Here is a 16,777-nt window from a genome sequence, read left to right on the forward strand (position 1 = left end):
TAAGCCTCATCAAATCAGCTGGCCTTGCGCAAAGCAGGAAGCCAGTACAGAGGATGCATCATCAGAACCTGGTGATCAACTGGTGATAAGGTAAGGGTAGGAACAGGAAGGGAAAGAGAAGAGCGTTTTCTGTGTTGGTCATTTTCGCAGGCCTCTCATTCATTGATATAGCCTATGGAAAATGTTTTATACATGAGGAAACTGAGGTTTAGTAACTTGATCATTAAACCAGTAAGTGATGAAACTGGGATCTGAAGCCAGGTCTAAGGCTGAAGCCCCTGCTTTTCCTGCTAGAACATTCTGCCTCCCTGGTGAAGGGAAGTGGGCTTAGGAAGACCTTGGGGCTGTGCAAAGTGGTCAGGAATCTGGGAAAAGGGACCTCTCCATAGAGGAAGACTTCAGGAGTTTTGTTTTTGTTTTGTTCATGAATTCTTAGGGAAAAAAGAATATAATATATAATATAAAGTGGGATGAAACCAAAGTAGGAATACCCTAGAAAAGCTGGAAATCTCTGGGGAGAGGGCATGAGAGCAGGGATGGATGCATATTGAGAAGCTATTGGCAGACAGGTGGCAGGTATCTGAGGGGTGGGAACAGATAAGTTCCTTTAAGAGTTAAAAATAAACACAGGGGGCACAGGACTGAGGAGACCCACAGCTAATGGCAGCAGGCAAGGGAAAAGGCAAAGACAGGTCCTACCTCCACACATAGATGGTCACGTATGTATGTGGCCACTTTGGGTTCAGGTGCTTCTTGGGGCCAGCTGAGACAATCCTCCTTCTGTTTCACGTGAAACAGACTCATTTTTAAAAGCATGACCCAAATTTTCATACCCCCTATTAAAATTTCAGCTCTTATTCAGTTATGTAACTCCTGTAGTGGTTAGAATGATGTTTGGCACATAATAGTTGCTAAATGAACAAGAGGTAGAGTAGAATCATTTGGGAATGGCAGTTAATTATTCTTTCTGAACTAGATCTTCATTTATGCAATGGAATGATCACCGTTATGATTAAATGAGATAGATAGGTAAATAGTTAGTACAATACCTAGAGCATGGTTGTTCACTAACTAGAAATTATTATTATTAGCTGGTAGCAACCAGGGAAGTAGTATAATTGAAGCCTTAGGTAAAGAATTTTAGGAAAGAAGGAAAGCTGAACAATTCCAAGGCCCTTTGTGTATCACAGTGGGCTCTCTCTCCTCTCTGTCTCTCTCATACACACACACACAAATATGCATACATATATATGCAGTGAATAATGTTAAGCAAAATATAAAACTCCTCTACTGCTAACCTATATCTTCTGGATTTTCCCTCTGAATAGTAAGAAGAGATTCTTCATCATTTAAATGTGATTCTACAGTAGATAGTTGAAGTGACCTGCATGGCTAATTCCATGATTTTATTGTTAGAATTGGTGGGAATTTTGATTTCCAGAGACAACAGGCTCACCTGCATGCACTGCTGTTAGCTGGATTCTGTAAGTAAAAGTGTGTTTACCCCATCGTTTGGTGGCTGCTTTGGAAGGGAAATGTGGTACCCGAGAATCCAAAAATCAGCAAGCATCACATTGTCCAGTCTATTACAGATGGAAATCTCTGCACCCTGACACAGAATACCCTCTGTGATTAAACAAAGCAGCTATGTGGCAGGCCTGCCCAACAGAGAATTCTCTCTTCAGTGTCCTGAGGCGGGTTGAGGCTATGGAACAAAGGCCTGGCATCTGGAAGCAGGACTGGGTGAAAAGGACCCCAGATTTTCAATGACCCAAGAGCTCCCTTTTATCACAGCATCCCCCTCCCGGTCAGCAACTTTCTCCTCACCTTTGGGCACCCAAAGCCTGGAGCTTATCCTCTACAATGAGGACTCCAAGAACCAAGCTAGAGCTGTGGCCCAACTCCTTTAGGACTCGGCTTCCCCGGAGGTCAGGCCCATGAGACCCTTGCTGCCTGCTCCTCTTCTGCCCTCTGTGGTCCAGTCCTCCTATCACTGAGAAGGGCAAGACCAGACCATTGCCTTCCCCTCAAAGTGCAACCTCAGGCTCCCTTCCTCCCTGTACTCCCCTCCCCCACCCCGCCCCCTTTCAGGGCATAAGGGACCTTTTCTATTTGCAGAGCCTAAAGAAGCTGGTTGCCAAGGTGACAGGAGCAGGAACAGCAGGGAGCTTGCCATGGGGGAGGAGCTTTGCCCCCAAACAGCTGTCAGTGGGAGCAGTCCCAGCTGGGAGGGAGAGTTTGCCTCTCAGGGAGGAAACACCCAGGAGAACACATGCAGCCCCCCAGGGTCTCCACTGGCTACTTTCCCTGGGGGCTGCCTGCTAGCTGCCCCCAAAACGCTCAAATAGCAAACAAAACACACTCTCTGCCTCACATGCACCAGCACACTCTTCCCTCAGCTCTTTCCCTCCCTTGGCTCATTCACCATGGGTCCTCTGGGTAGGAGGCCCAAAGTCACCTCTGCCTGGGGAACTGTGAAGCCCAAGGCAGGTGCTGCTTCACGCTGTCCCCAGCAGGCCATAAGAATCATTTTAGTCTTTTTGTTCTGGAGGCCCTCAGAGGATCCAAGCTTCCTAAGCCTCCCCCAGCTGCCTTCCGTTGGGAGGTGAGAGAGGGGGAGTGGAACCAAGGGCTTGTAGAGAGGAGGGGTGGCCAGAATAGGAGAGGCCGGTGGGAGGCAGGAGCAGGGCAAAGCCCACTGATCTGCATCTCTGGGGAGAGGGTCTTTGTAGTAAGCACTCAGTTCACAGCTGCTCCACGCAGAGTGCCATGGGGCCGCTGGCCTCTGTACTGTGTTGGGCACACACTGTTAGTCTCAAGCCACACCTAGGCTCCTGGATGGGATCACAAGACTGTTTCTCACTGATGCTTACAGGGCTTAAGAAGAGCGAGCCTGTCACCAGCTCTGCAAAGTCCAGACAGTCTTAGAACGCCTAGACTCTTTGAGCTTTGGGTCAGGATCAGGCAAGGCCAAGAAGGCCCCAAAGCAATCTAAGAACTAAGGGGCAACCTGGCTTGATTAAGGACAGAAGCTGACTCTACCATTTACTTAGGTGACCTTAAGAACTTAGAATATACTAAGTTTTTCTGAGCCTCAGTTTTCTTATCTATAAAATGGATATATACCTACCTTAAGGTTTTTTTTTTTGTTGTTGTTTTTGTTTTTTTGAAGATTTAAATGCCTAACAGATTAACAGGTGAGGGACTTTCCCTTATGCTGGTCCCTTTCTATCTAATTTCCTTGAGAACCCAGAGATGTCTAGCAGGGGGAAGACCCCAAGAACTGCTCTTTCTTTTGAAAAGTCGTTAGACTTTGGGGGGCTTGCTTAGGTTTAGAGAGAAGCCATATGTTGGACTGGGCAGGAATGGGGTTCTCAGGGAGTCCTGAGTCCTGGTATTGTTCAAGGGTCTGTGGGTCGAGTGAGAATGTAGAAGAAACGCAGCTTCCAAGTTCTAGCTGGAATCCAAGCTGCTGTCAGCACACTGTAAGATCCCCTTGAGTTTTACCATTCTGAGCCTCAGTTTCTTTTCCCATAAAAGGAAGAGGCTGGAGTCTCTGGGGAAAGCTATGTCAGCCACTGAGAAACTTTGGGAGCCACGGCGCTTCAGCAGGGCAGTGTCTTCCTCACTCGGCAGTGGCCACTTGGAGGTAGCAACTGGCCCTTTGTCCCAGGTGGTTTCTGGAGTCTCAAAAAATGAATAAATTATTTCAGCCCAGTTTTTTCCAACTCAGGGTCATGCTCTCTTGTGCTTCCCTCTGTCTGCCTGGGATACCTTTCCTCGCTTCATCTGCTGGGTCACTGCTCATGCTTTCAGGAGATGGCACCTCTGACCATTGTGCCTGGCAGTGAGGTGATCTTGTGCTCCATGGTACCTAATAGGATTATGAAATTGAATGGATTTGTTTATATATCTGGTTTCTTCCCTTTGGCTGCACACTCCTTTAGGTACGAAGTCATACTGTGAGCTGGGCATAGTAGCTGTAATGCAGCGGTATACCAGGGAGGCTGAGGCAGGAGAATCACAAGTTTGAGGCCATTCTCAGCAACTTAGTGAGACCCCGTTTCAAAAAATAAAAATGGCTGGGATATGGCTCCGGGGTATACTGCTTGCCTAGCATATGTGAGGTCCTGAGTTCAATCTCCAGAATTGTGTGTGTATATGTGCGTACACACACACACACACACACACACACACACACACACATGCTTAGATGATCTTGGTTTTAATTTAGAGTAAACAAATAGTAGGTTTTCAATAAAAAATATGCAAGTTACATTGAATGGTAAAATGGCCTGGATGAGGGCAGAGGGTTAGTGGTTTTCTCAGGTATATGACCAGAGTCTTTCTTTAATACCAAGCCATATTGCCTGCCACTCTATTTATTTCCCTAGACTGATAAAGTCTGGCTTCTAGGACTGTTGGCAGATTTTTCCCATTAAAGATTGCCTATAATAGGCAGTGCTGGGAACATTTAGCAAGCAGGGAAAGGAGTCTAGCCAGGGAACACTGATTCATTCCCTTTGCAGAATATGCTGGTTTTTTTTTCTTTTTTTAATCTCCTCGATCTATTCTCGAGTGTCACCCTTACTGGCAAGCCTTTCTCAGCTCCTCTCTACAAGGCTGGCCCACTCTTGCTCCTACAGTGGCTGGAGCTTACAGCCTGTCTGTACCTGTCAGTCTCCCCACCTACACTGTGCCCTTCTTGCTCTCATTGATCTCTGTACACCCAGAATTGGCAATGTGACTGGCAAACACCAGTAAACAAACATCTGCTGAATGATGAGAAGACAAATGCTCTACTCCCCACTCCCTGCATGGCTCCTCCGCGCTTCTGGCTAGCCCCAATTCTTTTCACTGAGTCACAGGGAATTTGAAAATAGTCCACCTGCCAACCTCTGCCCACTCAAGGTTAAGAGATATGATAGTGTACTCCAAGATCCATTGTGAAGAACTCATTTATTCCTACACATCTGGCTTCCTTTCTTAAAGTTAGAAACAGAAATCAAACTAGAAAGTTGAAACAGAATCAGGAGCTGATGAACACCCCAAGATTGGAAGAGGGGAGAGAGACACACAGCTGGTCCATGGGGAAAACGAAGGTTTCAAAGATTCCTCCTGATTCACAGCCTGGTCTGGATTCTGTTCCTGGAGCCCTTACCTGGTGCAATGAGGGGGTGGGCAGCCACAGCAGGAACAGTTCGGCTGAGCCCAGCCCGGCCCTCCACGCTCCCTGGCAGGCTGCCATTGCCATCTCCTTTCTTGAGTGGCTCCACCACACTGTCAGTTACGCCAGGCTTGGCACCTGCAGGGGAACCCTGAGCAGTGTTCCTGCCCTGTGATGGGGTAGGCAGAGGCTGGCTACTGCCAGGTGTGGGTTTCAGGGCCAAGCTGGGCAGGACAGGCTGAGTGGGGTTAGGGCCCGAGGCTGCTGCAGCTGATGTCTGCTGTGTTCGGAGGGTCAGGTTCTGTACCTGGAAAAGAGGGGTCTTTGGGAGTCCAGAGAAAGTGGGCAGGAGAAATGCTAGCACAACCAAGAGAGAGGACTTAGGGATGGATCCAGCAGTGGCTGAACAGGATAGTGGGTTATAAAATTAGACAGAAAAAGAATGAGTTAGGGCTGAAAGAGGAACCAGAAGCAAGTGAAATTCTAGAAAGAATAAGAAAGGTCACTACCGACTGGATCCACCAGCAAAAGTAACTGAGTTCTCAGAAGCGACTGCTCCCCAAGCTGGGGCAGGTGGGGTCAGGGAGGCCAGGCTCTTCCCCCAGTTAGCCTCCCTCCTCCCCAAACTAACAGGGTTGGATGCATACCACTGGAAATAATTCCCAGATATAGTGAGCATGGGGCTTCCCACGCTGGAAAAGGCCAGGGCAAAAATGAAAGTTAACTGGCCAGGAAAGCCACTAAACAAAGCATTATCTTGTCCTCAAAATAAAGTGAACTCCAGGCCTTTGCAGAAACGGGCAGCATGTTTACTCAGCCTGGTTCCTGGCGCCCTCTGCTGGATACATGGAAGCTGTGCCAGACTTTGATAACTGCTACCCAAGCCTAGGCTCCCATCCCCATTCTGGAGATGGGGTAGAGAGATGGGAGCTGGAAGGACTCCTCCTTCCCCAGCAGCTCCTAGAATCTTCACTGCCATAAGAATATCCATGTGCTGCCAGCAGAAAGCAGGAACCCAGGACTCATCTCCTCCCTCTCAGTGCCATTTCCCCTGAATCCTGGCAGAGCTGGCACATGTAATCAGAGTGGGATTTTCCCCTTGCAAAGCAGCAATAAGCAAGTTATCCCGAGGAGTGTTGTGGGGGTATTAAACCCTCAGCATGCTGCCCTCTGAACCCTAACTGTACTTGAGGGAAAAGCAGTCAAGAGGGGCCGAGGCCATCTAGACAGGAACTGAAGAGCTGGTCTGGGAGCAGTGGGCCATTGGGTCTCCACTTGCTTCCCTAGAAGAGTCCAGCCTTTCCAAAGACTCAGAGCTCCTCCAGGGCTGCCCATCCCCAGTGTCCTACCCCTGTAAAGTGCTGCCCACCCCCCTGCCCTCCCACAAACATGGGATCCTCACCTGGGCGGGGGTGGGGGGCCGGGCGGGGGAGCCAGTGCCGAGCTCAGGCTGCACAGTAGCGACGGTGGCCGTGGGCGTGAAGATGAGCTGAGGGGACAAAGGAACAGTGCCGCCTAGGCTCCTAGCTACCTGCACCAGGTTACCTGGCTGGGCCTGGAATCACAGGAAACGAGGCGCCTTTTACCTGCCCCATGTGGGTTCAGCCACAGGGCAGAACACTGTAGCCAGGGAGCAGAGATGGGGTTGGCTAGGAAGTGGAAATAAGGAAGCAGGTAAGGGCAGGGGTCCCAAGGACCACCTGAAAGTTTCAAGAGGCTTGTAGTGTGCTGACCCATGCTGGGCAGTGACAGGATGGAGCAGGAGAGCTGCTCTGGGACTTCAGAACACCGTGAGGGGCTCATTCTAGGTGGGTGGGTGGGGTGGACACCCTGAACTCACTGTCTCCTCAGCATCCTGGCCAACAGGGACCTCAGACAGGTGCCCAAGGACTATTTTCTGGGTCTAATTCAACCCTAACCCAACGGCTGAATCAGATCAAAATTCTCCTCCAGAAGGGATCAAATCAGACATATACTTTTGGTCATTTTTAAGTCAAATTTGGAGGAAGGGGCCTAGGAGCAGCAATAGCAGAGGAAGTAGACAACCTGGAGCTGTACTGGTGTCTGAATCTCATCTGGAAGGGCACAGGTTACTTGCCATTCCCAGCTGGCACCTTGCCCCATGTGGGTCTAGACTGCACCAGTGTGGACAGGCTGCGGTGCTGTCAGGGCTTTCCCCTCAGCTCCGTGGCCACGCTTCCAGGCTCACTCCTCTATATGTGTATGTCCTGCTTTTGGAGAGCAGCAGGAAGGCATCGGGGTCCTAGTGGGGGCACTGAGTGGGACATGGGGGTGAGTGAAGTGGAGGCAAGGGCAGGTTTGGGAGGTATCAATGTGTGGCTGTCAGTTTGCTAGGGAAGTGAAAGTCAATTTGATGTTGTGTGTCTAAGAGGCCTTGCTGGAGAATGGGGATGAACCTCAAATGAGGAACTCAGAGCCCAGGACAGGCGTATGGTAGCAAGACTAAAAAACTCCAACTGCCAAGTTCTGGCCATAAGAGCAAAGGGAGGGGCAGGACTGCACTATTCTCAGGATGGTGTGCCAAGGGGCTGATGAGAAAACTCTTCAGCATGGGAAATGTGAGGTATAACTCAGATGGGAGCTCAACACAGGCCGTATGTTAGTTACTGCCTGCTAGGGAGAATGCTTTCATTGTCCCAGGGAATTCTCTGGAATCTTAGAAGCCCATCAGGTTTCTAATGGACCCCTTAGGGACAGGTGCCAAGGAGAGCTTTTATGTGTGCTGGCGATAGCCTGGGAGTATCCTGCCCAAACAAGTTCATGGGAACCTGATTAGAATGGGGGGTATGGGAGGGCAGTGGGGGCAGCAGCAGTAAGCATCAGGCCCTAAAGCTGCACCTCTCTGCTCTCCAGTGTACCTTTGGCCCCTGAGCTAGAGGTGGTCAGTCTATGCAAGAACTGTCAGAGTAGGGGAAGATTCCATTTTGGGAAAGTACCTGTGTGTATGCTCATCTTAAGTCTGAGTGTGGAGGATCGGCTGGGCATGGGCCCCTGCACACTCTACCCTAATTAGTTCTCAGGAACAGTTTCTGATAAGGAGATGATTTTATTTGCTGTAGGACAGGGAAGGGAAGTATTATGGGTAACTTCTTCTCAGCCTGGAACCCCACCCTTCCTTGAGTCATGGAGTCTACACCACATTCCCACTCAGCCTTCCAGGTCCACCCTTTTCTTTCTACCCCCTTCCTCTTGCCCCTTTTCCCACAGTACTTCTTCCCCCTTTTCTTGTCTCCTCATTTTTCTAGTCTTCCAGCTCCCAAACTCTCAGCCTGTGTCTTCCTGGCCCCAAATCTATGGCTCAAGCCAGGGGTACTCACCATCTGTGCCCTGAGATACATCTGTGCTTGGCTGGCGGTGAGGGCTGGAGAAGATGTGTTGCCCAGGAGCACGGCCTGCTGGGCAAGGCCTGAGGCTGTGGCCGAGTTGACACTCTGAGCCCGGTTGATGAGCTGGGCTGCTGCTGGGGAGGCTGCCAGATTGATCTGACGAAAGAGACACGTGCAGTAGGGTACAGGAGGCTTGAGATGAGCTGTGTCCCCTCATTCATTTCTTGCTCTCCCTCTCTTCTGTTCCTTGGTTTATGTAGCCTCCTTTAGAACCTCTGGTCCTTGGGTCAAGGAGTTTCACCTAGAACTTCCCCATCTCTGGCCTAGGTACAGAGGTTCAGGGAGGACTCAGCATTCAAAGGAGGAGCTAGCAACAGAGCCTTGACACCAGAAAGATGACAGAGCATTGTTATAAGGGTTAGAGAGAAGTATGCACTTTTTATTTCCCTGGCAAGAGCAACAGACTCCAGATATGATCCTGCACAACTAAGGATTCACTAAGGATCGCTGGGTCCAGGAACTCGTGAGCATCTTAGGTAAGAAGGAAGGAGTTGATCCAGAGCTATGGGTGCTGTGTGCTGCTCCCCAGTTCTACTCACCGAAGGTGACTGGGCCGGGGCCTGTGCAGACGCACTGCTGCCAGAAGTGCTCCCTTGTCTGCTGGCCACTAGGCTCGCCTGGAAAAGAACAGACTCTTGCTACTAGTGTCCCAACACCCCAACCCCAGTCATTTTTGAGCTCTCATCTTCCAGGAACAGTGGTAAGGACAGCAACCCTGGGAGCCCAACCCCATCATGGGCCTTGAGCAAGGGCCCAATCTCCCCTTTCGTAGGGGGTGATAATGACCATACCCAGCTGAAAGGTTGCTGGGAGGACTGAACAAGAGAACACAGGCACTAAGCACTTTGTCAGCCATTGCTGCTGCCCTCTCCAGGCCTCCTCCCCACCCATGCAGCTCGCTGCGCCATGCGGAGAGTGTCGATACTCTGTCTCACGTATCAACTGCTCCCCTCTGCCTCTCCTCTTTGTCATCTTTCAAGCATCAGTTTTGATGTTATTCCACTAGGCAGACCTTCCCTGACTACCCAATATAGGGTCATCTTCCTTGTCCTTCAGTGACAGTATCTGTTCTTTTCTGTCATAGTGCATCATACCACAACTGAGATATTTAAATAGCTTCTTTTCTTGTCTATTTTGGTCCTATATACTTGCTAACTCCCTACTCCAAGCTCCAAGAAGACAGGGTCCACAGCGTACCCGGTACCTGACATGAACTTTGCATAAAACATTCTTTCAGATGGATGGATGGATGGGTAGGTGGGTGGATGGGTGATGGATGGATGGGCGGATGGGTGGGTAGATGGGTGGGTGGATGGATGGATGGGCGGGTGGGTGGATGGACGGATGGATGATGGATAGGTGGATGGATGGATGGATGGGTGGATGTGTGGATAGATGAGTGGAAGAATAAATGGGTGACCGTATTCTTCTCAACTACTGGGAGCAGAGGGAAACAGACAGAAAGTGAGTCTGGCACACCCTTCTCCTGTGAGTGCCTCATTGGAGTTATGGTCCCTTTCCCAGCAGCACAGTGATGTGGTTGAGGAAGTGGCTCTCCTAACACTTCTCTATGGGACAACCTGTGAGAATTCCAGCTGCTCCACTCACTAGCTGGGCTCTCTCTGTTCCTCGTCTGCCAAAAAGAAATGATGGCAAGCCCTCACTAGGACTCTGTGGACTGGCAAGAGGAGAAAGGGGAGGCATTGGCAGTACCCACTTCCTCTTCCTCTTGCTCTAACAGTCTGGACACCCCATGAGCCTCATCCCCGCTGCTAGGCTCCTTACCTGCTGTACTGCCGCCAGGCTCTGGAGCTGGGCGCTGCTGAGGTGCTGCTGCTGCAGGGCGGCTGTCTGCAGCATGAGGTGCTGCTGCTGGGCGGCGTACATCTGTTGCAGGTACTGAGCCGCAGTGCTGGGCTGCCTGTGCAGGGCCTGCTGGATCACCTGGGAGGCGGGTAGAGTGGGAGCTGGAGATGTCAGCTGGCTGCATGGCACACCCCTACTGCAGCCATGGCTTGTCAACCCAGCTCTCCTCAGCTGCTGGGGGAACCCCAGGATCTGTGACCATCACCACAACCCACTGCCCTCTCCAGAGCCTCTGACTCAAGAGACATCTGTTAGAAGAGTTTTCTGTCTATTTTGGCTATTTTGATTAGTCTCCAGCTCCTCCCTGATGGGCCTGCTCCTGCATCAATGTTGTGAGGAGAGTCGTAGCAGCATACCACTGCTCTAACCAGCTCTCCCAGAGTCAGAAGCCTCCCATGCCAGGCTTGCCAGGTACTGTCTCCCCCAAGCACTCTGCAGCTCAGATGAAGGTGAAGCAAATGAGGCAGAATGAAGAGAGGTTCTGGGAAGAAGAGCTGAATCAGAGGGGCCAGGTTCAGCAGAAGCAGCCAAACGGAGACTCATGCAAAGGCAACTGCTTTTGCAGAGGCTACAAGGTTGAATGGGTGCTACTCCCCAGGTTTGGCACACAATGCTCAAAGGATCCTATCAGTCCTGAGAAGGTGGCCTTGCAGCAAGCTGGGCCACAGGAATGACACATTCCCCTTTTCTTCTTTCCCTCCCTCACCTCTTTTCTCCTCTGCTCCCTCTTTTTAGCTACTCTCTCCCATTCTGTGGCCTTACTGCTTACTCCCTCCTTCCTGATTGATTGAACAGCAGCCTCTAGGAAATGATAAAGGGCTATTGTTTGATCCTCCCCCACCCCCAGGAACAAAGAGAGCTGGATGCTACGCAGCAGGCTTCAGGCCCTCTGTCTTCTTCTTAGGAGGCCCAGAGACAATTATTCTCCCTCCTACCTTTGCTTCCCAGCTGGTACCCAGCACTAGTGCTGCCTGGGTTCTGGCCTACTCCCTGCCCTCAATTCTGTGGGATCCTTGGCTATAGGGCTGCTCCTGACCCCAGGCCCTGCTAAGGGCGAAAGCTCTGGGCTCAGACTTGGGGTTCTTGAGAACAGGTTGATATCACAGATCCTCCGTGGGCTCTGGTGTCTCCCTAGAAACCCTAACCCCAACTCTTGCACATATTTCTCTGACTCCTCTCTCCCTAGTACGCTCTACTCTCCTCTTCATCTGGATTCTACTTTTTAACCCCCTGTTGTCCCCAGAATCATCTGCTCTTCTTCCCCTTAAATTGGCCCTTCTTTTTCCTTAACCTCCTAAAAGTGACCTTTCAGCAGTTCAGCCAGCAGTACCTGAGGTTCTGACTCTTCCTCACCAGAGGGTGTCAGTGGATGGGCCAGGAGGAGCTCTCAGTGGCTCTGCCTGGGTGTAAATGCAAGGCTGCCACAGCAGAAGCCCCGAGCCTCTCTTGCCTTGAGTTCTGATGAGTGGTGGGAGGAGGGCACATCCCTGATGCCAGATGCTGGATACCAGAGCTCAGATACTCATGCATGAAGGGGCAGGGGAAGAGGCAGGGAGCAGGGTGGGAGCTGGAGACATGGTTAGATTAAGTGTGAGGCAGAGATAACAAGGAGAGGGACAGTCCAGGTCATCCACTAGTGTCTTCTTTAGCCGAATTTCTCAGGCTTCTCACTGTCTGCTGTGGCTTCTCCCCCACTCCCTTATCTGGGCCTGGGGCCAAAATGGGATGAGGTCACTCCTTCAGTACAGCAAAATTACTTAGAGTAAACATTTCTCAACTGTGGCCTCTCTCTTCTGCCTATATTATCTAGGAACCTCAAACAGATATTGTTGTGATTAAGAACATGGGCTTGGGGTCAGATTTAGGCTCATTTTTTTTTCTTTATCTGAATGGCCTTAGACAAGTTACTGCCTTCTCAGAGCCTCCATTTCAGCAGTTATAGGACTGTGTTGATAACAGCCATTCTCATAGCTGGAGAAATAAACATGCAGAATGCTGCCACAGTGCTGGGCACACAGAAGGTGGCAACACATGGCCAGGACTGCATTTTGGAACGTTGTGTAATCATCTGGGGGTCTCATGGATGACATTTTGTTAATTTCAGGGAAAAAAGAAAAAAGCTCAAGAACAATAGACTCCTTTGGGCTTCTTTTATGGTCCTCTGTCTTTGAGACACTTATTTGTTCCTGACAGGTCAATGGTCATTTGGATAATGGGTTTGGATTTTGGCTGAGCAGTTAAGTCATTTTTGCTGTTTCTTATTTTTAGCTGTCTGCCCTTTTACACACTATTCTCCTAAAATATCACCCTGGGATCTACACTGTTGGGTAAGAAAGAGATTTTTATGATCTGCTAAGTACTCTCTCTTTCCAAATTTCCTTGCGCCTCTCCCACTCCCCTAACCATATACAAATATAGATCTACTAACCTACTCCCTTTTGCCCATCTGGGAGGCATCTAGGTTACTCCAGCAGATCATGCCTACACCTCTGCCTGGCTAACCCTGCGGATGGTTAAGGAATGCAATTCCTGGATCAATCAGAATCTTACCTGCACTGTCTGTCGGTCAGGAATGCCACTGTATACAGAAATCTGGGGTCCCGGGGGGCGTCCACTGCCACCACTGCTGCTATTGTTGCAGCCACTGCTGCTACTGGCCCCGCTGGTACTATTGGTGACACTGGCACTGCTAGATGTGTGCGGGACTGGCAGCTCATTCTCCATGGCCTACAGAGTGGCACAGTCAGGGCACACAGACAGCAGAAGAGCAGGCAGACACTAGGAGGGAAGAGGCAGTAGTAAAATATCTAACAAATGCTTTCAGAGAATGTGCATGCAGTTGACCCTCCATGGTTATGCATCCTTGAGTTCAACCAGCTTTGAATACCTTTTTTTCTTGTTATTTTTTCCCTAAATAATATAGTAGAACAATTATTTACATAGAATTTTCATTGTATTAAGTAGTACAGATAATCTAGAGATGACTTAAAGTATCTGGGAGGATGTGGGTAAGATATATACAAATACTATCCATTTTACACAAGAGGCTTGAGTTTCTGCACATTTTGGTGACTATGAGGGGTCCTGGGACAAATCTGCTACTTATACCAAGCTTTGACTACATGCACATCACCTTTCCAAACAGCCTGCCATGGAGCCACTTGTAAACCAATGTTTTGAGACACACTTGTCACCAAAAGCACAGGGCCATGCTTGGTTCATTAGTCGAGATTTGAAATTAGGTCAGACTGATGTTAAAGTCTATGACAAGTTTCTTCTGCCAGAGGAGGTAAAACTAGTGTAGAGGAGGTGGATTTCTGCATGTTCTCCTGGCAGTTATCTTAGGGATCATCTTCCACCCTGTCAACCTCTTCTTTTTTGGGATGGAGAAACTGAACATCAGCATGCTTATTATGTACACAGCCAGACGGTGAAAGAAATAGGATTAAAAATTTGGAGAGAACAGAATAAGAGAAAGAGGCAAATAAGGAGGTAATAAAATAAACTGAAAGGCTGGTGATATAGCTCAGGGGTAGAGCATGCGTGAAGCTCTACAATCAAAATAGTCATTAATGTCCTATTGGAATCTCCCTAGTGCTGCTCAATTTGGGGGTTGACATTCATCAGGCTGTTTTCTTCAGACTAGGGTGGGTTTCACTGTGGGTTTTAAAAATATGGGTGAAGGCTGAAAGGCAGGACTCTTATCTACGTGGCAGGCAGCAAGTTGCTTTTGGCTTCCAAGGTTGTGAACCCGTCTGCAAACCATGCTCCTGACCTGGGCCTTTCAGTAGAGGTTTTCCCTAGCATTTCCATGTCTACTCTTACTGCACAGGGCAAGGCCCTTGTCCATGAATTCCCTTTGCCTTGAACTTCACTGGCTACTCACTTGTTAAGGATGTTTATGACGATGGTGATGACACAGGAATCAATGCACAGCAAAGTCAACAAGGGTTTCCTGTCCTCTGCTTTGTGGAAATCCACCTTATCTACATTCTAGGGGGGGAAGACTAGGCTGGGTGGAGAATGACAACAGGGTTAATTCATGACCTTGCAGAAACTGAAAAACTAGTTGTCAAGAGGGGGCTCAACTGGGATTTTAAGATCACTGAGCAAGAAATCAGTAAACAACAGTTCTGTCCAGACATGGAATACCCCTTTGAATCCCAAGGTCCTTTCTCAGTTCAAGGCCTCACTTCCTTTCCCCAAATGTTGACCTGCATTGGGTTTCAGTTCCTGCTTCTCATCCCACCCTAGGAAATCTCAACTAAAGTACTTGTAGGAAATACATGGGAAAACAGGGCAACAGCCACAGCAAATCAAGATGATAGGCTGTCCAGGCCTGGGATCAAGCCGCAGCTCCTTTTTGTTTCTTCTGCAGCAGTTAGGGACACTATCGTGGACAGTGTGTACTCAATCCTCATTGAAAAACAAGACAGCATCCTACAGAGAGCAAGGCATTCCTTTATAGAAAAAGTGCACAGGTAAGGACAGCCTCTGCTCCCCTGTGGGGTGAGACTTACCTAGCAACTTGGGGCCTCAGGCACATAGCACTTCCTGGACTCCCTGACCATGTGTCCTTCCTGCTGTGGCCAGCACGCCTCTCCCTTCTCTCTTCTCTCCTCTTGTTCTTGGCTCAGTCTGTCTGGTTTTTGCTCCCTTGGCCCCTGGGGCTGCCCCTGTCCCTACCCTTTCACACCCTCCCTTTCCCCATTGGCCTTGGTGGCTATCTCCTTGCTGGTCCTCCTAAGTGTGCCTCACCTCACTGTGCTTTTGCTCCCAGGAGCCTGCTCTCCTCCTCACTCTCCTTCCTTCCCCTGCCCACTTGCCCTCCTGATTGGTCTGGCCTGGTCACTCTTCCCCTTCATTCACTGATGAGCTCTCTCTCCTAGTCTTCATTTCTTCACTCTCTTTGGCCCCTTGCCCTTGACAGCCTGCCTTTGGTCCTCTCTGTGATGGGCTCCCATGCTGCTCAGCTCCAGTTCTCTCTCCTCTTGAGGATCTCTGCCACCCGCTGATCAAACACACGCTGTCTCTCCCTTTCAGGCACACATATACCCTTAATCCTTAGACAGTGCATGCTCACAATGTGTCGCATCCCTCAGCCCTTTCTGTCCTAGCTCATGCTCTTGGTAGCTACAGCTGTCTCCCAATCGCTCACAAACAGGGAAAAAGAAGGAAGGCGCTGACTCTGATGGGAAGATCGGGAGATTAACCATTTTTAAGCATGCTGTTTGGTAACATTAACTCACAATGTCGTGTGACCATCACCTCTGTCTATTTCCTGAGCTTTTTCATTACCCAAAACAGAAACTTTATAACTATTAAGCAATAAATAAGGCCCCATGGCCCTCCTCCCCTGACTGGGCCCTGGTAACCTCAAATCTACTTTGAGTTTGCTTACTCTGTCTCATGGAAGTGGAACCACACCATATCTTCCTTTCATGTCTGGCTTATGCACTTAGTACAATGTTTTCAAGGTTCATTCATGCTGTAGCATATATCAGAATTTCATTTGTTTCACGTGTGTGTGTGTGTGTGTGTGTGTGTGTGTGTGTCTGCACACCACATTTTGTCTATTCATCTATCGTTGATGGCCACTGGTTTTTACCTCTTGACTACTGCTACTGTGAATAACATTGCAATGAACATTGGCATACAAGTGTCTATTGGAGTCCTTGCCTTCAATTCTTTGAGTATATAAGTAGCAGTGAAATTGCTGGACCATATGACATTTTGTGTTTGGACATTTGAGTATCCAGTTGTCCCTGCTCCAGCTGTTGAGTTACCACTGCAAGTTTTGGGGTCCACGTGGTTCCCCTGGCAAGCTGCTCAGTGTGTGTAAAGCCCCCAAGTACTCTGCCTGTCTTTCTCACCTCATCTCTCACAACTTTTCCATACCACACACCCACTGGGCTCAGAATGATTCTAAATTACTATTTGCCACCTTGCTATTTGCCACCTCTTTTACTGCTGTGGGCTACCCATGTGCTCCCTTCCTCTGAAATGCCTTCCCTCCACCTTTCATTTAACCAGCTCCTTAGATCTTCAATAGTTTGAGTCTCTGCCATGGAACAGGCACTGAATATAACAACCTCTAGCTGTTCTGCTTTTGGTCTGAATTTTTCCTTTAAGCCATCCAGTGGAGAGCTGCTTCCACAATACCTTGTGCTTACCTCACTTACAGCACTCACAAGTGTAGAATTACATGAAGGTGATTTGATTGGGGTGGGTCTTCCCCACTGGACTCTGAACTCCTGGAGAACAGGGCTCATGACATGTTTTCCCATGCACATCTAGGATTTCAGTCCATAAATGTTTGTTTAGCAGTACATGATGA

The 16,777-nt window shown here is 49.3% G+C and overlaps 1 protein-coding gene across 6 annotated transcripts in view; it reads right to left on the reverse strand.

Annotated features, from left to right (window-relative positions):
• The window catches only part of Phc2 (polyhomeotic homolog 2), a 105,317-nt gene that overhangs the window by 38,924 nt on the left and 49,616 nt on the right, over positions 1–16,777 (reverse strand). For 4 of the 6 annotated variants that reach the window (XM_026406809.2, XM_026406806.2, XM_026406807.2 and 1 more), the window contains 6 exons: positions 12,991–13,218; positions 10,360–10,518; positions 9,114–9,191; positions 8,506–8,670; positions 6,570–6,722; positions 5,162–5,474 (listed from right to left, as the gene is read on the reverse strand). In XM_026406809.2, the coding sequence (XP_026262594.2) occupies positions 5,162–5,474; positions 6,570–6,722; positions 8,506–8,670; positions 9,114–9,191; positions 10,360–10,518; positions 12,991–13,164 (1,042 nt within the window). In that variant the 5' untranslated portion in view covers positions 13,165–13,218. The remainder of the gene's footprint in view (positions 1–5,161; positions 5,475–6,569; positions 6,723–8,505; positions 8,671–9,113; positions 9,192–10,359; positions 10,519–12,990; positions 13,219–16,777) is intronic. The other 2 variants (XM_026406810.2, XM_026406811.2) reach the window with 2 other exon arrangements.

The sequence above is a fragment of the Urocitellus parryii genome, chromosome 11, assembly GCF_045843805.1.
Source record: "Urocitellus parryii isolate mUroPar1 chromosome 11, mUroPar1.hap1, whole genome shotgun sequence".
Classification (NCBI taxonomy): Eukaryota; Metazoa; Chordata; class Mammalia; order Rodentia; family Sciuridae; genus Urocitellus; species Urocitellus parryii.